This window comes from Marmota monax, unplaced genomic scaffold (assembly GCF_021218885.2).
Source record: "Marmota monax isolate L192 unplaced genomic scaffold, Marmota_monax_Labrador192_F-V1.1 WCK01_AAM20220418_F8-fsc00137, whole genome shotgun sequence".
NCBI classification, from domain to species: domain Eukaryota; kingdom Metazoa; phylum Chordata; class Mammalia; order Rodentia; family Sciuridae; genus Marmota; species Marmota monax.
Window position 1 is genome coordinate 287131 of NW_026692854.1, and position 25216 is coordinate 312346.

Here is a 25216-nt window from a genome sequence, read left to right on the forward strand (position 1 = left end):
CTTTTAAAACGTGGAGTTCATACTTGTTAAATCAATTTTTTAAAATCCTCTGTTTAAACAGAAATGGTGTATTTTAAATGATCTGGCTATAACAGTGGTATAATAAATAACAGTGTAATGTAAAGAATATTGGCTCAGAATTCATGAGGTTTAATTTTAGGTTATGTCCTGCTTCTTAATAATTGTGCAACTGGGGACAGTTAACTCATTTGGTCCTGTGCTGTTGAGCTGTTAAAAGGTAATAAAATATCTTCGTTGGAGTTCTTGCTTAAGTGAGAATCTGAGTAAAAATCAAGGCCTTTTTTATCATTAGCAAATCTGAATTGAGAATGCTTATGTGACCTGAGGTCAGATTAAGGCTTCTTGTCATAAACTTTTCCATTCTAAGTCTAGATCCACTGTGCTAGGAACCAGTGTTTGGTCTGCCCAGTGAACAACCAACTGCATAATGATCATGCAAAGAATCATCCTTTCCTAATGCTATGACCCCATTCCCTGACAGAGACAGATGGTTATGTCTCATTAGATCAGCAGTCAGATATATTCTTTTCCTACCATAGAGAGAAGCAAATTGAAAGATGGACAAAAGGGGTCAGAAATATTTATTTCCCGACTATACCCTCCTAAGAGACATGTTCCCTTATAGAAGGATGAAGAATAAAAATTTCTCTGTAACTCCTGCCTCGCTGAGCTCACAAGATCTATTACCAGCATGAAAAGATAAAAGATACTTGAAAGTGTTTTGAAAACTAAAGAAATTATTATTGTTGTTATATTATGAAACATCCTGCCATAGCAACTATTGGGAATATTTTGAAATTAAATTTTACATATCAAATTAACCATTAATTTGATTGTCTTTTAAAAACAACCTGGTTCATATTGTCTCTTCAGATTTTTTATTTGCCAGACTTCTATGTTTTATCTAGGAAATAAAGCCATGGAAAGTATATTATTATGGCACTGTGCTCAATGGCACACCACTGCATCCAAATATTTTTGAAATAGCAGCCTATATATTTTAGTTATTTTTCCTTAAAATATTTATCAAATAAACAGTGATCAGGGGCTGGGGTTGTAGCTCAGTGGAAGAGCGCTTGCCTAGCATGTGTGAGGTACTGGGTTCAATTCTCAGCACCACGTACAAATAAATAAAATAAAGGTCCATCAACAATTAAAAAAACTTAAAAAAAGAAAAAAAAAGGAAACAGTGATCAATTTCTATTATTTCCATGGCCAGTGAGTGATATAATCATTTTGAACAAATGTGCTGTATGGTTCCTGTTTAGTATGCCTTTTCTATTTTTTTTTTTTTTAAGAGAGAGAGAGAATTTCAATATTTATTTTCCAGTTTCCGGCGTATACAACATCTTTGTTTGTATGTGGTGCTGAGGATCGAACCCGGGCCGCATGCATGCCAGGAGAGTGCACTACCGCTTGAGCCACATCCCCAGCCCATGCCTTTTCTATTTATCTGAAAATATAGCATGTCTTAAAATTGATTCCTTAGAGTATAGGATTCCTCCTCTAGTTAAATATACTCATGTTCTTTTATTTTTAATATTTAATATATTTTATAAAACAATACTGGTTGATTCTGCCTTAAAAATTGTAATATTGAGATGGCTGCCTTTTTGTGCTGAAGTTGGTAATGAAAAATATTTTAACACAGGAACATTTTCTGTTACCAGGGTTATTTATTATATAGAGATGTGAATAACCACAGCATGACAGCCATAAGAATAAGCCCTGAAACACTGGAACAAGATGGTACTGTGATGTTACCAGGTATGCTTTAGCTAGTCATTTTTTTCTTCACAAATGACTTTAAGAAATATGCATGTTAGGCTGTTTAGATAGATAAAGGTTGATTAGCAAGGAATTGTGTTTGTTTACAAATGGGTTTAAAATTTTTTGATATGAAAAATGTTTTATAGTCTACAAAGTTAATGCATATGAGGATAATACATATCAGAAATATAGTAATAATGAGGCTCAACATTTGTCTTCAATTTTTTGCCTATCTGTGTTGCTTAATCCCTTATCCTTACCCCACCAAGATTTTTTCAGCTGCTGAATTAGTGGGATGATATTATTTTATCACTCTTAATAAAACTGCAACTTTTTCACATGGCCCAGTACTAAGAACATTTTACTTATTTTTGCTTTAATAATAGTGCATTTGGGTTTTTCTTTAAATTTCTTTAAATCTATCATTTAACATTCTTTTTTTAGAATATTTTTTTTAGTTTTCAATCAGTCTTATTTATTTATTTATGTGTGTTGCTGAGGATCAAACCTAGGCCTCACACATGCTCCGCAAGTGCTTTACCACTGAGCCACAACTCCAATATTATTATTTTAATTATTTTTTTTTTACCAGGAATTGAACTCAGGGGTACTTTACTACTGAACTCCATCCCCAGTATATTTTTATTTTGAGACAGAGTCTCACTAAGGTGCTTAGGGCCTTGCTAAGTTGCTGAAGCTACTTTGGAATTTATGATCCTCCTGTCTCAGTCTTCTGAGTTGCTGGGATTACAGGTGTGCACCACCACACCCGACTAATATTATTACTTTTAAGAGTGCTCTGATGAGGCAATTTGGACATAATTTATCTTATTTTTGTATGTGTGTGTGTGTGTGTGTGTGTGTGTATCACTCAAATCATTGCTGTCTAAATTCTGTGGCAGTAGGTGTTAGGTTTTGGGAAACATTGGGCAAATGCATAAAGTATTTTTCATTGTAAGGTCTTTGAATTTGCTTATACCTTTTATACTTTCTAAAGTTGTTTACATTAAAATCTTAAAATTTAAGATTTAATGTGTTTTTAATGTATTTAATTTGTCTGTAATTTTATGGCAAGCAGCAGTATTACTTCTGGGCACTTGACCATCTGAAAATGAGACCTACTTCTAAAGAAAACATTGAGAAGGATAATTGCTCCCAGACTTTTTGTTAATTTTTAAAATATTCTTACATTTTCATTAGACATTTATTTGAAATTTGCTAACTGTGCATTTCCAAATTAGTGTACGGATATATATAGTGTTAAAGCAAAGGAAACATTTCATGTCCATTTCATAGTTAGGACAGCTTTGGAAAACAGAAGACTTAACAATAGGTTTACAGAGGCAACCCCATCCCTTTTCATTATAAGTCCTGAACCACATCTTTTGACTTACTAATAGTAATAACAGTAATTCCAAAAAATATTTTTAATAATGACATGCATATTCACCCTACATATATTAAAATAATCATATTTATGATATAAAAATCATATTAGCATGATACATACTTATAAAAATGTGATCATATGCTACATGTTACTTTTTAATTATCACTTTCACTTAATATTCTGAATATATTTCCAGCCATCAAATAGTCTTTACAATATTATTTTAATATTGCAAAATATATTCTGTTGATAAATATGTTAGAATGGGAGCTTTCCATTTTTTTTTCTATATAAATTACACTGTAATGAGCATCCCTGTCACTCTGACAAGGCATTTTTAGGATAATGGTCATAGAAGAAAAATTCTCAACTGACAAATGCTGCTCCCCCAAACAGATGGATACATGTATAATGGACTTAGTTTTACTGTGCTCACTTATGGAAATTGTAACTAAGAGGACAATTTGAAATTATTTACCTAGAGCTGTTTTGTTTATTCAGACATAATACAAAATGACTTATTAATGTCTTTATTTGGTTTAAATTTCTCTGCATCATTTAACATAAAAAATGCAACTTTTAACAATACAAGCGTGGCTTTCTGTGTTTCATAAATATGTGCTGTATTCATGATGAAGAATGAATCAAACATTGGGAGGATAGTCCCAATATTGTGTGTCTTCCGAGCTTACAGATGTTCCTTGATATATTCCTGAAGATTCTGTCTTATTATATTACATGATGCATGAAGAAAGGATAAAGAGAAAATCTTGGAATCACATGGCAGGAAGACTCAGCCTTCAAGCCTGAAGAAGCCATTGTTTGTCATTTTTCTCATTTCTTTGAGCTGGACTGCATGTTCTTCAATAGTACCTTTTGCTTATTTATGTAGGGACAACTCTGCTCTGTAGCTTTCTCAAGAAGAGCAGAAGTGAATTGCTGGGTTTTAGGTAGTAATGAATACCATGTTTAAAATTGACATAAAGCAAGTAATTCCTTGATCTTTATGTTGCAACTTGTCTTACAGCCTAATTTATAGAAAAAAATATTTCAAACAGTTATGGATGAACTTCAAACTTACATTCCCCACAGATTGTCATTTTGTTCTTTATATCTTGCCTTACCTTTCAGATTATGTCCTCATGTCATATGTTTTCTGTGTCTGGTGACAGGTTGCCTCAGATCATGAGGCTTTTTGCTACACTTCTTGCGCCGCTTCACTCCTCAAGCCTGCATTTATCTGAAATTATAATGAGTTTTTCTTCTTTGCTTTTTAGTTTAAAAATCTTACTGCTTAAAGCTTGAGAAGCATCTTTCTTGCGCCTCTTTGTATTCTGTACAGTGGACTAGGAACTCTTTCTTTCGATTTCTCCTCTCTTTGATTACCAAGTCTCTTGGGCTACCAGTGGGCCTTGTCTCCCAGTTTCTATTTCCAGTTTGTGATCACTGAATTCTCTATTTGGTAAGGGTCTGCCTGTGTTTTGCATATTTATAATAAGGAAGTATGCTAGTATGAAGCTCCTGGGCAAAGATATAGAGTAATCCAGTTTATTTGAGTGGGCTTCATTACTGAATTCCAAAAATCAGAATTTTATGTTTTGTTGATTCAGGTGGAACTAGAAATGAAATATTACTTTTTTGGCATTGTGATTTATGGAGAGATTCATCCTAGTTCTCTGCAATTATTTTGGAAAATGTGTGTGCTTTTATACTTGCTTGCTGAACATTTGTTTTTCCAAAAGGATACAATTTATACTTAAGATACTGATTTTGCTTGTAGATTTGTGTTATTTAGAGGCAATCACTAACACTTGTTCCAGTGGTCCTTCTGTAATACTGGTCTCCCTTGTTACCTTTGAGTTTGTGCTTTGTTTGGATCAAAGTACGTGGTGTACTGCTCTACAGATATCTATACAGTATTGACAAAATATGGTATGCTAGTCAAAAGATTTGACCATTTATGACAAAAAGAAATAAATGAGCATGAACTTGTCTCTGAAAAATGAATGTTGCCATTTGCACTTCTAATCCTACTGGCTTGAGACGATAAGACAGGAGTATCACGAGTTCAAAGCCAGCCTCAGCAAAAGCGAGGCTCTAAGCAACTTAGTGAGACCTGTCTCTAAATAAAATACAAAATAGGACTAGGGATGTGGCTCAGTGGTTGAGTGCCCCTGAGTTCAACCCCTGGTACCTTCCCCCACAAAAATTAAAAAATAACGAAGAATGTTAAAAAGTTTAGAGCATTCTAAAACCTAAATATGCTGGGAATGAATTATTAAGTGGGAAATGTTCAACTAGTTATGAATATCATATGTTTTATAAAGCAAGTGATATCTGTAGTTGGGCACCATAGACCTCAAATACAGAAGCTTTAGGTCTGTCTGTATTTCTCTATGACACTAATGACTCTGTTGTATGTCTGAGGGTAGAGTATTGCCTACATTGCATGTGATTTTATTGAAATGATTGTAACCAACATTGTAGTTTGTTCATTGTGTTGCATGTTTGCTGTCAGACTATATCTAATACTAATTCATTTTGAAATTTGGTGGGCTCTCAGGTCCTTGATTATGGAAGATTTATAGATGTAGGCACAAAATGTGATAAGTATTACTAGCAAATTATTTAGTTTCTGCTAATTTGTAATTCTTTATTAAAAAGCAGTCTCCTTTTGAGTTTAAGCCTGTCCTTATTGCGTGGAAAACTCTCATTCTATCTTCAACAGAAGAGTAAAGTCATTTTGTGAGTTGTTTATTTATATTTATGTTGTAATATAATTATTTTTTCTTCCTTTTGCACAGATTGCCACACTGAAGGTCAAAATATTTTATTCACTGATGGAGAATTTATTAATCAGATAGCTGCCTCAAGAGATGTAAGTGTTTTGAATCATGAATAGCTGGTATAAATGGAATACCTTTCTCTTATTAAATTATTTGTTTTTTATTAGATAAATACAGGGCCTTAAAGACAGATTTATGCAATGTAATATTCTGGGTGTTTTCTTTCTTTTAGGATGGCTTTGTTGTCAGAATATTTGCCACAAGCACTGAACCTGTTCTCCAACAAGAATTGCAACTTAAACTGGCTAGAAAATGCTTGCATGCCTGTGGTATTTCATTATTTGATCTGGAAAAGGACTTGCATATTATAAGTAAGATGGAAAAATTAAGTTTCCCCCCCATATTTAACAGCTATTTTATGTCTATTACTATAAAAAAACAGTTTTGAGTTAATATGTAGAAGTAACCTGGAAATATAACCTTTAAATAGAGTGTAATATTGGAAGACTATGTTAAGGAAGTGACTACTACTAATACTTTTCCATTATTTTTTTGAATGGAGCAAAAGAAAATAAACTTAACATGTAATAAGAATTATGGATGGACACTGGTGGACATCAGTGGTAGTTTGTATACCTATTTTTCAATTATTTTGAGAACTTTTTTTGTAAATAATACTATAGTAGCATACATAGCTCTCTCATTTGAACTTGTGATTTTTATTTGAGCATATTTTCAAGATATCCATAGAATGATCCTATAGATCATTAAAAATACTAATTTACCAAATTAATCAGTAAGCTTCATCTGGATACAGAAATACAACCAGAGTTTATTTCTTTGACTTAATATACTTGCTCTTGGAATGTGGAAGTAATTGGAATCACTAGTTCCTACCAGGGTCTTGATTTTTGTTTTCCATGCCATTTGAATTTTAATAGTGATGTTCTTTAACTTATGGGATTCTCTGCAAGACTCACCATTTTTAATTGTTGCCTCCCAAAACTTAATAAACTTGACATTAGTGCTTTACCTTTCATATCCTAATTATGTGGTGTTTTTGTAATTCTTCCATAGGAAAATATATTGAATTGGAGTTTAAAAAGCCCATACAAGAGTTTTTATGACTGGATAAAATCATAAAGTGCTGTATATGAAGCTATAATTAAATATTCTTAGTTTTAAAATTTGAAATGTGCATAAGGATACACATTCAAATTTATGGAGAAGCTACATAAAATGTTCTATAGGAAAAAGCATGGGTCAGAGAATCTGAAATACTAAATTCAAATATTTTCAAGGTGTCACTAAAGCTCAAATGACTATCTAGATCAATCTCCCCACATTTTATAATTGTTTATTTAAAAACTGGGCAGTAAAATGAGAATTCATACCCCATTTGAATCAAATGTATGATATGTCAAGATCCTTGTATTGTCTTGAGCAACTAAAAAAAAAAAAAAAAACACCACACACTCTAGTTAAAAAAGGAGGAAAAAAATAAAATAAAAACTGGGCAGTATAATTTTAAGAATTAAACTAGATAAGTTTCATAAGCTCCCAAATGCCTAGTACCTAAAAGATGCTTAATTAAAATTTATTCATTTATACCTTAATTCAAGGAATATTATTGACATTGAAATTTTTATTTTGTTTTTTTATGTGTATTAAAAAATTTGACAACAGTTTAGAATATGTTAAGATTATGATAAATTTATCTTTTCTTGGAGTGGTATTATCTATTACCATTAAATTTTTTAAAAATTAAGGCATGTCATATTTTCTCATCTTTCCTTTGAATGGTGTTAATTGAATTGACCTAAATTACTCTAAAGAATACATGGTGTACTTGGAATTATTCATATTAAAAATGCAGTAGTATTTATTAGTCTTGTGGTATTGTAGGTACAGGATTTGATGAGGAGTCAGCAGTCCTTGGTGCAGGACGAGAGTTTGCACTAATGAAAACAGCAAATGGAAAGGTAAAGTACTCTTTTTAGTAAAAATTAACTTTCTCTACTTTACGAGAATGTATACAATTTGTTGATTAGTGTATATAGCTTTTTTTTTTTTTTTTAACAAAATCATCTTTGTTTTTTATGTGCTAAAAATTTAATTCATGTTGAAAATAGCATTGTGAAGCAATGGTGATATTTAAGACCCTAAATATATTAACCTCATAAAATGTTAAATTGTTACAACTGTTTAATTTTAATTATGAAACGGTGTAACTTTTGAGTTGTGGTGAATTCATATTTTGTGTTTATTTTGATGATTGAGAAACTCATATAAGTTTCTGTAAATGTGAAGAAATGTACTGAGTATAAGTTGGGGGGAAGTTGAGTAATATAAAAAATAGTTTGGGTCATTAGTATTTTTATTTTTCAATAAAATACTGAAGCTTTTTTATTTTCTCATGTGAAACCTGGTGTGCTATTCCAAAAGGCACTATAAATCCCTGTTTTTTTCTTCTTCTAATATTCAAGATATATTACACTGGCAAATACCAGAGTCTTGGAATCAAACAAGGTGGTCCTTCAGCAGGAAAATGGGTTGAATTACCAATTACAAAATCTCCAAAGATTGTGCACTTCTCAGTTGGACATGATGGCTCTCATGCCCTTTTAGTTGCAGAAGACGGAAGCATATTCTTTACAGGATCTGCTAGTAAAGGAGAAGATGGAGAGTCAAGTAAGTTGACAGATCAACTGAGCATTTAGTAAACATAATGTGGAATTTATTAACATAAAATTTATCAATTTGAGTAAACCTCACCAAGTTATAGATAATTTTACATTGAAGCATATTCAGTAAATAGTGTACTATACATTAAAAAACATGATTGCTGATTTCAGTCTAGTGCTGATATCGATGAATTTTTATGCCTTATGGATGCATGACTGTTCCCTGCAGTATATGCTAATTCTGTTGCATCAGTTGGTGTTATTTTTAAAACTTGTTTATTCCAATAGAACATATTTAGAAAGCTGAAAACTTTGGAAGGAATATGTATTCAGAATGAAGCTAAATCTTATGCAAGCTCATATAATAGTGTTGATTATGGATTACTGATGTTTTTATTAGTGCATTATAACTATATCAAATAGGTTTATTTTGACATATTCATAAATTTGTATGACATAATTTGCTCTATTCCAGTCCCTAATACTTCCTCCCCTCCTTTCCCCCTCTTTCTCCCTCATCCCTTTTCTCTACTGGTCTTCTATTTTTTTTTTTTAATGTTTCTTTTTTAATTGTAAGTAGACACAATACCTTTATTTTTATGTGGTGCTGAGGATTGAACCTAGTGCCCGATACATGCCAGGCAGAACTCTACTGCTGAGCCGCAACCCAGCCCCTGGTCTTGTGTTAATTCATTATTTTTTTAAATTGGCACATTATAGTTATACATAAAAGTGAAACTGGTTGTAATGTATCAATACATGCACGTAGCATAATTGGTTCATTTTCATTCTGCATTTCTGTGCTTTCCCCTTCCCTTCCTCCCCGCAGCCCCACAGTCCCTTTCCTCAGTTCAACTTTCCTCTCTTCTATTTTCATGAGATTCCCCCTTTAAAAAAAATATTTTTCTCTAGTGTCTGCATATGAGAGAGAATATTCAACTCTTTGACTTTTTGAGTCTGGCTTATTTCACTTAGCACAGTGTTTCACAGTTCTATCCATTTACCAGCAAATGACATAGTTTCATTTCTCTTTGTAGCTGATTAAAATTTCATTGTGTGTACACCATTGACCAGGGATTACTATTTTTAGTGTTCTTTCTCTGATAGCTATCACTCAGCAAGGAAAAAATGTATAATCTTTTACATTTTCTATTCTTCTATTTAGAGTCTTGAGGAAAGGTGTTATTTTTTTGTGACTTCTCTTTTGTACATTGGAGTTACAACTTAAAAGGATTAGGTTTTGAAGTCAACACATATGTAATAATCATGTGAAAATAAAAGTTATATTGGAAAAATTGCTTAATATAGCTATAAAATATATTACCGTCTCATAGAAACTTCAGCATAGCCAGTTTTTCTTTTAATATTTGGAGAACATTTTCTTTCTTTTCTTGAGGTTAAGTAGTTACTGTACATATGTAGATGGATTATGTCATATAAAAATGTAATGATATTTATAGATTATTATAGAATGGAGTTGATAATGTAAAAGCTAAAGCAGAAATTGGGCACCCCTGAAGTTTGGTGGAAAAGTGGTACTACTCATTGGGAATTTCTATGTGTTACAAAGAAGGAAGATCTGACAGTGATAGCTTAAATATTAATTGACCAGATGAAGCTGGCAAGTTGACTCATTTTAATTAACATGCTGGAGAACCCAGACGTTTTTGAAAATAAATAAAGTATATCATAACTGCATATAATATGCTCTATTTTGGGGGCATTGGGTACAAACTGCTGTTATTATTGTTTCTATATAGATGCCTTAAATAATTTTATTACTATTTTTTAAGCTAAGAGCAGACGGCAATCAAAACCGTATAAACCTAAAAAGATAATTAAAATGGAAGGAAAGATTGTGGTGTATACAGCTTGCAATAATGGAAGTAGTTCTGTTATATCTAAAGATGGAGAACTGTACATGTTTGGAAAAGATGCCATTTATTCTGATAGTTCAAGTAAGTAATAAAAGAACTTAAAAATCATTTAACTTTTATACAAAGAAGGTCCAATCCTAGTCATTAAGTGTTATAAAGATATGTTTAGAAAATTTACATTTATAGCGTGCTTTCTCTACATTTTTACATTTTATTTTAAGTGTTTCATTTGGAAAGAAATTTTCCTTTGTCACTAGAAACTGTCCCTAATTTCATGAAGAGGTAGTCATAGAGCTTGTGAGTGACACTTTACTTTAGTGAGCAAAGCAAAGCTTTCCCAGACTCAGTTGCTCATGTGCCACGACCCTTGGGCAATGGTAGTGCCCTGAAGGAAATGATTTTCATAACAAAGCAAATTGGTGAGTGAATTATTTATCTCTCAACTAGGTCATGAAGGTGAGATTTTTTTGTTTTTCTCTGTTCCTCTATTATTATATTCCTAACCTACTACAGTGTCTGACATGGTAGGGTCTCAAGAATTACTTGTCAAGTGACTGGGTAATTGATAAACAAAACATTAAAAAGTGGGTGGGAAGGATAGAATTAGCTAAATAGTTTTATAATTGTAAACACTAGTCTCTAAAACTCTTTGTATTTGATTGTTCTTCCTAGCAATCAAGAATTAGTATAAAGAATGAGTCATCCACTTAAGAGGATTTTATGCAAGATATATGTGTAAAGCCTTTGAATTTTTTTTTGTAATAAGGAAACTGGAATTAATAAGTTTATTATTAGAAGTTTAAGTGATTATTTTATGCTGGAAAAATGGTACACGTAGAACAATTATAGCAATTATTAGGTTGAGTTGTACTTAGGTGGTATGAGCTGGCTTAATATGGTAATATGTAGATTTAAAGTTGGCTTCAACTGTTAGTGAATCAGACTTTTGGTTTAGTACGTGTGAAGTTTAAAAATAATGTTCAAGCAACAGTTGTTACTTGCTAAAATCCTCTTGGCTACGACTGGTGGAAAATATTCATTTAGTCAGCATAGACCACTGATGTGGTCCCTTCCTGCCCTCTGAGAATCTGAGAAACAACTGAGTAAGATATTCAAGGGATATGGTTTAATGGTTATGGACATGGGCTCTGATGCCGGTACCAACATGTTTATTGTTTAACAGTTTACTTAACCTTTCAGGGTTTTCGTTTTTCTTTTCCCTTTTCTTCTGGCCTTTAAAAGGGACTAGTGATAGCACCTGCTTCATATAGTTTGTTACCAAAAATGTAGGCGTTGATACTTGAAAATTGTAGGAATTGAAGTGCTTTTCACAGAGCCTAAAACATGTAAGGTCTCAAAATATGTCAGCTAGTACTGTTAAAAGAAGTACTTCTGTTAAATCTATATGGCACATATCTTTTACAAGTATAATAAATACTGAAAGTAGGAATTTTTTGAGGTGAACTTCATTAAAAGGCAAAACTAGTGTAAAAGAAAAGGAAGGCCAACTTGTGGAAGCTTATATCAGAGTTCCTAGTGTAGAATAATTTTCCTAGCATGTGGTACAAGATAGGTAATACTTGCAATTTAAATAAATAATTTTAAACATTGTTTTTTATTTTAAAGTACATTAGAAAAATATTTAATAGTCTGAATTTTATTGATATTACTACTTTATAAAGTTAGACATACTTCTGTCAAAGGTGATATAAAAATACTAAATAGATAATGTGGGTGGCATTTGGATGTGACAAATATAATAAAACTAATATGTGAATAAGGGAAATTTAAGAAATAGATTGTAGAAATTTAAGAAGTAGATTGTAGAAGAAAGTATTATAGATGGAAAAGAACTGAAAACTACTGCTTTAGAAAATCTTACAGGTGTCTATAAAATCAATGTCATTACAGTGGCAAGTGTTTTACTTTGTTTTGTGGAGGCAGAACAAAACAGACAAGGTAACTGATTTACAGGTTTCTTAGTGCCTGTACCAGGAAAGTTTGAGAACTGTTGACTCTTCTAAGTACTGTTGAGGTATTGGTATGTGGAGCAGGCATTCAGGAGGAAAGTTGAGATAAAGTTAGATAACGTAAAGATTTGTCCCAAGTCTGAATTTCAAGATACATTGAAACGTCATTACAAAATAAATTAATTTAATGATACCCTCCTACTCTCTTGGTCAATCATTTCCCATTGTTGTGAATTATTTTGCCCAGAGATAAAGAGTTCTACATTGAAGTAGTTCTTTTACTAGGAATAGAAGGGCTTTTTTTTTTTTTAAAGTTGTTTTTACCAAATTTGTGTCTTTTCTATAGGTTTGGTGACGGATTTGAAGGGCCATTTTGTAATTCAGGTAGCTATGGGCAAAGCTCACACATGTGTTTTAATGAAGAATGGAGAAGTTTGGACATTTGGTGTAAATAATAAAGGACAATGTGGACGAGACACTGGTGCCATGAGCCAAGGAGGCAAAGGTAGGTATTTAATTTTTGAATATTAAAATTTGTGTTGCCTTTTTGTCAGTTTTTCAGGACATACTGAAGAAATTCACTCTTATACAGAATGATTTTGATTTCTTACTATGAATTAGGAAAACTTCCAAATTTCTTATTTATTTGATAAGTTATTGCAAAGAAGTATATCACTGAAAAATTGGATCAATATGTAATTTCTGGGCAAATGAAGTGGCTTACTAAATGGTTTCTAAAATTCTACATAAATTTGATTGTCTATCTTTAATTTGGCATTTTGATGATGAAATTGTTTTGGAAAAGTGAATTTCCTAAACTCTTTGTTATTAGCTTCTTTTATATCATGTCTTCAGTTTTAACTATTTTTTGGCAGCAGTTTCTCTGGCAAATTTCTCCTATTTAACAGCATGTGTGATCTGTAATTTAATCTTTTCTTGACAACTAAGAATGATTTTTATGAATATTTGATCTTTTGTCAAGATAAGGCTAACTTGTAGATGGCAACTTGATCACAGTATTCTTTATATCAACCCTTAGACTTCTTACGGAAAGGAGGAATTTTCCCTTTGGTTGCCCTGCTGTTATGGTCTTTGTGAAAGAGTGTGTGTGTGTGTGTGTGTGTGTGTGTGTGTGTGAGGCCAACCTTACGGGTGACTGAGTTACACTCCCCAGCTGGGTGCTGAGGTGCTCAGTCACAGATATGGATGTGTCTTGCTACAGCCCCATGGGTGAAGCTATGCTCACCTGTTCCTTTGTGACATTACCCCTTGCCCTGTTTAGGATAGAATCTTCCATGGAAGTGCCTTGTGTGTGTCCCCTTCTCTTACTGTGCCCTTGGGTGTGGCCTACCCAAGTGTCAGTCAACCTGCTGACAGTGGACATCATGAAGATAGACTCAGCCCCCTGAAACCTGACCCCTTGCCTCATTTGAATAGCTTTTCCTCAATAAAAGGAGTCAGCACGTGCTCTCGCTCTCTGTCTTTCTGTGGACCCTTAAGGTCAGAAGAGCCATCACAGCAACCCCAAATAAAAAGGTATTTGTGTCTCTTGTGTGGTTATTTCGTGCAGCCCAGTTAGCCCAGTTTAACTAGAGTGACCCCTGAGCCTTTTAGTCGCGAGAACAGAAACCTGGCATGTGTGTGTGTATGCTTGTGTTTAAAATACATCAGTTTTTTTTAAAGCATGGTCTGTTAGACGTATACTAATTTTAAAAAAGAAATGGGTTGTTTCACAATTGAAATATTTTATCTTTTTGCTAAACTGGTGAACCATAGTTTTGGATAATACTACTAGGTCAAAGAAGAGAATCAGTTTTCTATATATGATATAAATATATACACAAATTGTTTTATGAGAGTTGCTGAGCTGAACAATTGTTTTCTGAAACTTGTGAACATTGGCATAAATTATCATTGATGTTCTGGATTCATAGGGGAAGTTCTATAATAATCAAAATGAAATTAAAATATTTTTCCTCAATAGGAATCCCACCCACTGTCTTAGTGAATTAGAAAGCAGATGAGTAAAGTATGACACATAAAATAAATATGGATTGCAAAATCAAAAAGAACATATAGAGATTTTTAAAATTTTAAAATAGGGAAAGTACAGAAGATAATATTGAAATTTAAAAAATTTTTTACCTATGACCATATTGTCATTTTTTAGTAGAAAATTACAGATAAAATTCAAATGCTCTGTATTCCCTTTCAAGGCTTATTATTATATTCTGTTTCTCTCTAGAACTCACCACTGTTATGACATTGATAAGTAGGCTTTCAGACATTATCTCATTTCTCAGCCTGTTCATAGATTAGATGTGGCAAAGTCAAAACCAGCTAAGTATATTATGAGTTTATTTCTTGATTGTAAACCTGTATTGAGTGGTAGGTCTGTTAGGTGCTTATTACTGGTATAAGAAATATAAGAGCCGCGACACATGCCTATAATCCCAGTGGCTCAGGAGACTAGGGCAGGAGAATCTCAAGTTCAAGGCCAGCCTCCGTAACTTAGCCAGGCCCTAAGCAACTCAACCCTGTCTCTAAATAAAATACAGAAAAGAGCTGAGGATGTATCTCAGTGGTTAAGCACTCTGGGTTCAATTCCCAGTACAAAAAGAAAGAAGAATAATAATATTGACTAAGAATAAAGAAGTTCAAGTAAGTAAAACAAACCCTTGCTTTTGAAGGTCTAAATCCAGTGGGAAAGAGAAACATAAATATAATTACTTGATTTGCACAGATTTGCTCTTCTGTACTATGTGTTCCTTCATAACCTTATCAGAGTTGTGTTTTTACACTTGTTTGGTTATTTGAAAATATCTATCTTTCTCAGTAGATGTTAAATATCATAGTCTTTAGTACCTCTAGTAAAGATATAGTGAACTATATTCTGATGTCTTATTTGCTCACTACCATTTTTTATATACCTCTCCAAGCTAAAAATGGATTTTATAATTGTAAAGGGTTATAAAAAATGTGGCATATATTAATATTGCCCACAGAGTATAGATTATTTATTATCCAGCCCTTTATAAAAAGCTTGCTAACACTTCCATATGGAATCCTTGGAGCGTATTTGACATTCAATTTAAAAGAATATAGTTGAATGAATTATAACACAATTTAAAAAGTTGCAGTTGAGGTATAAATGGGCTTTGAGAATAGTGACTGACTCCCTGGAAAAGGTAGTAAGTGCTTTCTTAGGAAATGACTTCTGAGCAGAATTCTTTTTTTTTTTTTAAATATTTATTTTTTAGTTGTAGTTGGACACAATACCTTTATTTTATTTATTTATTTTTATGTGGTGCTGAGGATTGAACCCAGGACCTCACATGTGCTAGGCAAGCACTCTACCGCTGAGCTACAACCCCAGCCCCTTAGCAGAATTCTTGAAGACTAAAAAATTCTCTGCTAGGTAAGATAGGGAGAAGCATCTTATAAATATGGAAGGGTATAGCATCTTATAAATATGTCCCCAAGGAACTCAGAAATCAGAGGCACTAGATATTTTTGGAAGGAGGGAGAGAAAGTATTTGTGCAAGGTAGAAGGAGCAAGAATGAAGCCCTCAGCATGTGAAAAGACTCAAGATGTTTGAAAAGCAGTTGGAATGTAATTCACATGGGAGAAATGAGGTCGAAGAAAATTGGGAGCCATATTGTGATTGTTTCTTGCTGAGGAATTTTGTTCTTTTGAAGACCTTGAAGGACATTGAAATTTTGTACATTGGGAAGTCAGACATATTTAAATATGTATTTTATGACAGTGGGAGGGTATTCTAGAGTGGGGTGATCTTGGCTTACTGCAATTAGGTTTTCTTAGATCTGTTGAATGAAGGTGTTGGTAGTTCGGACAGAAAAGAGGGACAAAGTCACAGAAGATTTAAAAGTATGATTGATAGTGAAGAGATGTATTTGACAATAGTCTTCCCTGCCTCCTTTTGCAGAAAGGAAATGGGCAGAGAATTAGCAAATTCTAAATTAAAATTTATTTTTATTACACTTATATTTTAGCAATCCTTTGTATAATCACTTGGACTAGCATTGTGTTATATAGTTTTTAAATTGGGAAATATTATATTCAGTTTTTTAGGTCATAATCCATACAAAAATTATAAATTGATCTGTCAAATAGGGTTTGGAGTTGAAAATATGGCAACAGCAATGGATGAAGACCTGGAAGAAGAACTAGATGAAAAAGATGAGAAATCCATGATGTGCCCTCCAGGCATGCATAAGTGGAAGCTGGAGCAGTGCATGGTATGCACTGTGTGTGGAGACTGCACGGGTTATGGAGCCAGCTGTGTTAGCAGTGGGCGTCCAGACAGAGTTCCTGGAGGGTAAGATGAGGATTCCTACTGCAGAAAACATTTCTTTCAAATGACTATAGAGTATATTTACTGTGTTGTTTCTTAAAGGCACATTAATATATAATTATGATTCTCATACTTGTTTTTTATTATGACAATTTATAATTTGGTGTTATCTTTAATTTTGTCTTTCATTTGATTCATTTAAACCGTTTTTTAATTAATACATTATAGTCATATAATATTGGGATTCATTTTGACATAATTATACAAGCATGGGATATAATTTGCTCTAGTTTAATCCCCAGTACTCTTTAGATTTAGTGGGATTCCTGGATTATATTATCAGTTTATTTTTGATCTTTTGAGGGACCACCGTTTTGTTTTCCACAGCTTGTACCAATTTACATTCCTAATAGTACACAAGTACTCTAGTTTCTCCACATCCTTACCAACACTTGTTATTTTCTAATTTTTCTCTTTTTGATTAGTAGCCATCCTGAATGGGTATGCATTGGTTCCTTATTATAGTTTTAATTTGACCTTTTCTAATAATTACTGATATTAAACATCTTTCACTTGCTTCTTGGCCATTTATAGAGAAATATATTCAAGTCTTTTGCCTGTTTTTGAATTCAGTTGCTTATTTTGTGTTGAGTTTTAAAAGTTCTCCATATATTCTGCATATTAATTCCTTGTCAGAGATACAATTTACAAATAAATTGTATCTGTAGGTTGCCTTTTTTACTCTGTTGATATTGCTTTTTGTTTCACAAAAGTTTTAATTTTCATGAAGTTCAGTTTGTCTATTTTGTTGTTGCCTATATCTTTGGTATTATAGCTAAGAAATCATTATCAAATCCATGCTGTGAAGTGTTTGCCTGATAATTTCTTCTAAGAGTCTTTATATGTTTAGGTCTTCTTAGGTCTTTGATACTTTTTATGTTCATTTTTCATATGGTGTTAGGTAAAGATCCAGTTTCATTTTTATGTATGTGGATATCTAGTTTTCCCACACCATTTGTTGAAAAGACTGTCCTTTCTCCATTTAATAACTTTTCAACCTTGGTAAAAATTCATTTGAGGGTATATTCATTTGAGGGTTTATTTTTGGGCTCTCTGTGCTTCCTTTGGTCAGTGAAGTTCTCTTATGCCAGCATCACACTTTTGATTGATTACTATTGCCTTGTAGTAAATTTTGAAATTAGGATGTATGAGTAATTTGTTGTTCTTTGTCAAGATTTTTTGACCATATAGGGTCCCTAGGAATTCTGTATGAATTTTAGGATATATTTTTCTCTATTATCTTTTGATGATGATAGGAATTACATTGAATCTGCAGATGGATTTGGGTAGTATATCTATTTTAGCAATATTAAAGTTTTTTAGTACTTGAACATGGGATGTGTTTCCATTTGTTTCTGTCTTTCATGTCTTTCAGCTGTGTTTTGTAGTTTTTATTGTACAAATCTTTCACTTCTTTAAGTTCATTACAAAGTATTTTATTCTTTTTGATGTTATTATAATTGGAATTTTTGTTGTAATTTTCTTTACAAATTGTTCATTGTCAGTATTCAGAAGTGCAGGTGAGGCCTGGGGTTGTGCTCAGCGGGAAGAATGCTCGCCTAGCACATGCAGGGCTCTGGGTTCGATCCTTAGCACCACATAAAAATAAATAAATAGAGGTATTGTGTCCAACTACAACTAAAAAATAAATATTAAGAAAAAAGTATAAGTGAGTTTCGTGTGTTGACTGCTGATTTTGTTCTTTAGAGCTTTCTATGAGAAAGTATGAGAAATAGTATGAGATCATACTATTTTTGAACAGAGGTAATTTTACTTCTTCCAAATTTGGATGCCTTTTATTTTTTATTCTTACCTAATTGTCCTGGCTAGACTTTCCAATACTACATTGAATGGAAGTGGTGAAACTGAGCATCCATGTCTGTTCGAGATCTTAGAGGAAAAGCAATTTTTCACCATTGAGTATGATGCTCATTGTTTGTTTTTCACATATGGCTTTTATTTTGTTGAGGTAGTTCCATCTATTTCTAGTATTTTGAATATTTTTTTAAATTATAAAATATCGAATTAGATTTATCTAATACTTTTTCTGTATTGATTGAGATAATCATTTGGGTTTTTCCCCCTTTATTCTGTTAATGTGAAATATTACATTGATTTTCTTATGTTGTATCAATGTTTATGAAGTATATTGGTTTGTGTTTTTATTTTTAATTTCCTTGTTGTGTCTTTGAATTTGGTATCAGGGCACTCCTGGCCTGATAGAATGAGTAAGTGTTCTTTCCTCTTGAGTTTTTTGGAAAAGTTTGAAAAGGATTAGTTTTATAAACACTATTTTAAAAATAATGTCCTTGGACAATTCAATAGGGCACATTTTTTTATAGCAATTTTTTTTAAAAAATGTTTATTTTTTAGTTGTAGTTGGACACGATACCTTTATTTAATTTATTTATTTTTATGTGGTGCCGAGGATCCAACCTAGGGCTTTGCACATGCTAGGCAAGCACTCTACCGCTGAGCCATAGCCCCCGCCCTATCACAATTTTTATAGTGTGTGTTACTGATCCTCCAAATTGTCAGTAATAACTTGCTTTTAAAAGCTAAAAGAGTTTTGCAGGGTACCTCGCTGTGACTTTCAAACTGCTGTCAGGTAGATCCTTGTTCTTGTACCTCTACAAATCTGATTAATTATGGTCTCAATAAAGCTGTCAAAAGTTTTTAAGGACTGATCCAACAAATAATATTAAAGATATGACTTGTATATCTACAAAACATGTGACTAAGAAGTTAGTTCTTCACTTGCCGTTTAGCCAACTTCTGGGAGTATTCTTGCCTTATTTTGTTATAAACACATGTCATATAGTTCACAAGACCTCCAAGAAGGTCTTAGAATTCACAGTATTAATATGAAACAAAGAAGTAGAAAAAGAACAGATAATTGGACACAGTAAGCAGAGAGAATGGCAGATGATAGCATATAAAGAAGAGGGGGAACACTTACGTATGAAGCTGACAAGCTGGGCTTACTCACTGATAGCTGCCATCACCTCCCTTAACTTACCTGGTAGATAGCAGTGTTATAGCCAATGACCCACCCAGGCCACTTAATACAAAAGCTGCTACTGTTTTACTAACTGAGAAAACTTGTAAAAGAATGTTTTTTTGAATAGTGACTTTAACAACGGTAGACTCTTTTTTTCTTCTTTTGAAAATAAAAATGCCTGTTAGGAGTTTAACAAACTCTTATTTATAGTTTTTAATTTTAAAAATGTATTATTAATTTTGAGGGATATTGAGGATTGAACTCAGAGGTATCTTACTACCAAGCTACATCATCCCCAGCTCTTTAATTTTTATTTATTTATTTATTTTTAGACAGGACCTTGCTAAGTTGCTGAGACAGGCCTTATTGCAATCTTATTGAGTCTTTGGGATTATAGGCATGCACACTGCACCTGGCTAAACTCTTATTTTAAATTATTTACTTGTTCATTCCTTTTCTTTAAAATTAACTTCATCTCAGAAACATGGAAAATAAGTTAGAAAAGAATTTTAAGGAGCCACCATGCCTGTAATCCCAGTGGCTTCGGAGGCTGAGACAGGGGGATCTTGAGTTCAAAACCAGCCTCAGCAAGAGTGAGATACTAAGCGACTCAGTGAGACCCTGAGATTCTAAATAAAATGCAAAATAGAACTGGGTTGAATGCCCCTGAGTTCAATCCCTGGTATCAAAAAAACAAACAAAAGAAAGAAAAGAATTTTAAGGAAAGATTAAAGGATTTCAGTTAACGCTGTTTTATTGTTCTTTGTCTATTTTTAAATAGGATCTGTGGTTGTGGCTCTGGAGAATCTGGCTGTGCTGTGTGTGGATGTTGCAAGGCTTGTGCAAGAGAGTTGGATGGTCAAGAGGCAAGACAAAGAGGGATTCTTGATGCAGTAAAAGAAATGATACCTTTAGATCTTCTTTTAGGTAACTTGATTTATTATACTGAACATCTTTTTCTCTACCGGATAATTCAGATATTTTAAATAAATTCTATTAGATACATGCTTAAAAATTAGAGTAATAGTTAATAAATGCAACATTGCTCTTTTGGTAACTGACATTATGAAGTTAAGTGATGAGATTCTTTTTCCCTTTTTTGCTAAGAATTCTTAGAGTAAAACTAACTTGTTTTAGATCATATTTTTGTTAGCTTTTACTTTCTTGAGTTTTGTGTAGTCTGTTTTAGCTATTATATAACATGTATTGTTGTTGGTGGTGTTATTATTATTATTATTGTTATTATTATTATTATTGTTTTGATCAATCATCTAGCTGTCCCAGTACCTGGGGTTAACATTGAAGAACACCTACAGTTACGACAAGAAGAAAAACGGCAGCGTGTAATCAGAAGACATAGATTAGAAGAAGGAAGAGGTAAGATGTTGCCACAGAGAAAAAAAAAAGTAGGAAAACTTTATTGTACTATACGAAGACCACTGAGAAATTTAGAAAATTGTATGATTTGGTAAGAAATCACTAAAATTAGTAACATTCTGATAACTCATGAAAATATTCAGGGTATTTATAATTGTGTTAATAACATAGATTAATTTAGTAGGGCGTTTTATGGAATAAGTCAACAATTAAGAAATTTTACCATCTGCCGTGTATCAGTAACTACTACTGATGGTAATTTTTTAAAAAGAACAAATTCTGAGAATATGTCTTTGACCCAGACTTTGGACTTACATATTTGACCATGATACAAAATTCATATTGATCTAATCTTTTCCTTTCTGTTTTTTTAGTCATTCATGATCTTTGCCATTTGGGCATAATTGTACTATGCTTCATATTAGTCCAGTTCAAAATTGTGCTTTTGTGTCTTTTTAGAAAAAAACATACTTTATATACATGCAAAAAAGAATAAGTTGAAAAATCTTCAGGTTTTATGTATGAAGATATGTTTATTCTTTTTTTCTTCATTGTTTATAACCATTTCTTGACCCCAAAATACATTTAATACTGTTTATACATATTTGGTATTTAAATATACATCCTCCAAAAGGAAGAGGTAAATATATTTTTAAAGGTATTGTTGTATATAGATTTTTTTTTGTAGGATTAAGACATATTGTTTCAGAGAACTGTTATTTTATTCCTCTGTTGGGCAAAAATTAGAAATATTTATTGATAGTGCATATTAAATTCTTATTAGAAGTGGCATGGTATTTGATACATGAAATAAAGCTGTTGCCATTTAGCCATCATTAAACATTTTTTCTAGCTGTTTTTTAATGAAAAATGGAATAAGTAATAAAATATATAGTATACCTTATGAATTCTATTTTTAATAAATTTAAATTGTGCAACATGCTTGGAACATGCAGATTGTTCTTTATAGCGTTTGATAAATCACATTGCTTAATCATTACACTGAATATTTGCTATTAAGTTTGGCTTTGTTTACATAGTCATTTCCTTTAAAATATTTTAATGAGATTAATATATATGCTGTTATTACTTATAATATGTAAGTATGTGGGAAAATTGCACCTTAAATATTACTTAGAAAATAGCACATAATTTACGTTTTGAGTCTTTACCACATATGATAATTATGAGATCATTCCTTTCATGATACTGTTTGCATAAGGCTATCAATAAATCTCTTTACTACCAGTTTTTCCTTTTCTTTGGGAATATTAGGTTGAATCATATCAATTGACCTGCAAAACCCAGCAATTTCTTACATTTCAACAAAAATATAGTAAATCCTTATGATGGTATTAAATTATTTGGTAGATGCTATACATCTTGTTACTCTTTTTTCCTCCCTTTTAGAAAGGTAGTCTTCTCTAGTTATAGTAAATTTCAACATTAGAAGTAAAGAAATATTGAATTATACATTGGTATATCAACAAAATTTAGTGATTGCAGATATTTATTTTAAAAGGTATCATAGACCTTTAAAACGTTAATTATGAACTCTGTGCACTTTCAAAAACTGTTCCACTCATTAAATATTTAAACAGATTAATTTTTTGTATATGAATCTACAAATACAGGCGTAGGTTATGGGCATTTGGTGTATATTTGGTAACAAATTGATTTTATTCTCTGCAGTCCTATTATATGAAAACACTTAAATATAAACACTTCATTCAGATTATTGGTGCACAAAAATTTTTTCATATCTTTATATTTTGGTTGATCTCTTTCTTACACATACCACCCTCTTATGCTCATTAAAACAGAATATATTGTAAATGTCTTGTCTTTTTTTTTTGAGAGAGAGAGAGAGAGAATTTTAATATTTATTTTTTAGTTTTCGGCGGACACAACATTTTTGTTTGTATGTGGTGCTGAGGATCGAACCTGGGACGCGTGCATGCCAGGCGAGCGCGCTACCGCTTGAGCCACATCCCAAGCCCGTAAATGTCTTTTCTTGATGAGTTGAAATCTTCATTATGTACCTCAATTATGGCGGTTCTGCCTTAGCTGCATGGATTTGGGACCTTAAATTCATTTATTTGGAACCATGCCCTCCTGTTGCATAGTCACTGGAGTCATCACAGAATCATTCAAAGGCATTCCAATGTGTGTGTTTCACTTAACACAGCACTGTGCAGGGTGACACTTGCTTATATATTTTGTTTATTTTATAAAAATACTTTCATGTAAGAATTCCAACTGTATATCTATTTTTAAAACATCAGACTTCAAGAACTGGTACTCAATGATTTTGGACATGCTATGTTATATGTGAAGTAAATAAAAAAGTGTTCAGATACAGCAGTTTAAAAAATCTTCATATTCCTTTTAGCATTCCACTAATTTTATAAGAAAACAGTTCTTGTAAGAAAACTTCAAATGTTCACAGATTACATATACATACACACACACACACACACACACACACACACATACGTGTGTGTGTGTATAGTGTTTTTTCCTGAGAAGTGAGTTTATAAGTGATTTTTATTTTATTCTAAGATTTGAGGGCTGGGGATATAGCTCAATTTGTGGAGTGCTTTCATGCACAAGACCCTGGGTTCAATCTCTAGGACCAAACACACACACACAAAACGATACCTAAAATTTCTTTTTCTGAATATTCTCCCACAAGCATATTACTTTATAAACAGATTAAAAGTTATGTTTTAAAATGTAAGCCTTTCCTTCTTGTAAAATACAGATCAGTTTTAAGGCATTCACACTTTTTTTTTAAAATGTCTTTATTTTAATTGGATGCAGGAATCCCTTCCAAGTACTATTTTCACTAATTTAGGGCAGTAGTTCTCAAAATGGTTTATCAGGGATCAGGATCACTTGGGCACTTGTTAGAAATATCAGTTCTCAGGCTCCACCCTAGACCTACTGAATCTAAAACTTGGAAAATAGGGCCCAGAAAATTGTGCTTTAACCAGGTGACTCTCATGGTTCCAAAAGTATGAAAACTAGGACTCAAGGTCAGTGTTGTTCTCAGTTTGTCCCTTTGACCTTCTGTATCAAAATCCTTGGGCCTAATAGATCAAATTCTAAGTCTGTGGTCCTGGAAACAGATTTCAGATATACACACAGTGTTCTAGGCTCTTCTCTGGCATGTGCTGTAGAAGCTTGTTAGTCTTAGTTTGTCATTATGAAAAACAGTAATGTCAAATTTTTAAGGTTCCAGCTGCCACACATAATTATTTTTTGTATTCCTGGGTTCTGAGATTAACAGTTTAGTAAAATATTAATAATTGTGTTTATTAGTAAATTGGCTCTTACCCATGTTAACATTTCAGTTACCATTGTAATGTAATCATAATTTGATTACATTTTACTTGTTTGTTTCATTGTGTTTATCAAGTCTATGTGCTGTTTTAAAGTTGATCAGCATTTTAGGTCGCCTAGCTCTTCAATGAAAGCCTTGCTTAGTCTGCCTCAGGTCTATTGATATAATTTAGCTACTGTTTATGACACAGGTCTATTATAATAGGATGTGCTATTGAAACCCAAACAACAATGTTATTACTACTCTTTGATACATTTAGAACTTTGTCTTTAATTTAAATTTTCGGCACTATTAATCTTCCAGATGACATTTTTTTCTGAAATCTTTTAGGGGGCTGGAGTTGTAGCTCAGTGGTAGAGCGCTTGCCTAGCACATGAGGCGCTGGGTTCAAACCTCAGCACCACATACATATATAAGTAAATAAAGTAAAGGTATTGTGTCCATCTGTAACAACAAAAAAAGTCTTTTTTAGGTATCACTAGTATTCATTTACACATTTTAGTTCTTTGGTGTTTGTGATAATTTTCAGTTTTTTAGATTACATGGAGTTGATTGGTATATCAGTTCTCTGGTAACTCTGTAATTATAGTGCTTCTTGCTAGGAATTCTTAAGTAGAA

The 25216-nt window shown here is 32.5% G+C and overlaps 1 protein-coding gene across 11 annotated transcripts in view; it reads left to right on the forward strand.

The window, feature by feature from the left end:
* The window catches only part of Mycbp2 (MYC binding protein 2), a 272081-nt gene that overhangs the window by 63541 nt on the left and 183324 nt on the right, over positions 1-25216 (forward strand). For all 11 annotated transcript variants that reach the window (XM_058580959.1, XM_058580960.1, XM_046449465.2 and 8 more), the window contains exons 8-17: positions 1692-1788; positions 5986-6059; positions 6200-6338; positions 7873-7949; positions 8454-8658; positions 10445-10609; positions 12845-13003; positions 16634-16838; positions 20657-20802; positions 21151-21252. In XM_058580959.1, coding sequence (XP_058436942.1) covers positions 1692-1788; positions 5986-6059; positions 6200-6338; positions 7873-7949; positions 8454-8658; positions 10445-10609; positions 12845-13003; positions 16634-16838; positions 20657-20802; positions 21151-21252 — 1369 coding nt within the window. The remainder of the gene's footprint in view (positions 1-1691; positions 1789-5985; positions 6060-6199; positions 6339-7872; positions 7950-8453; positions 8659-10444; positions 10610-12844; positions 13004-16633; positions 16839-20656; positions 20803-21150; positions 21253-25216) is intronic.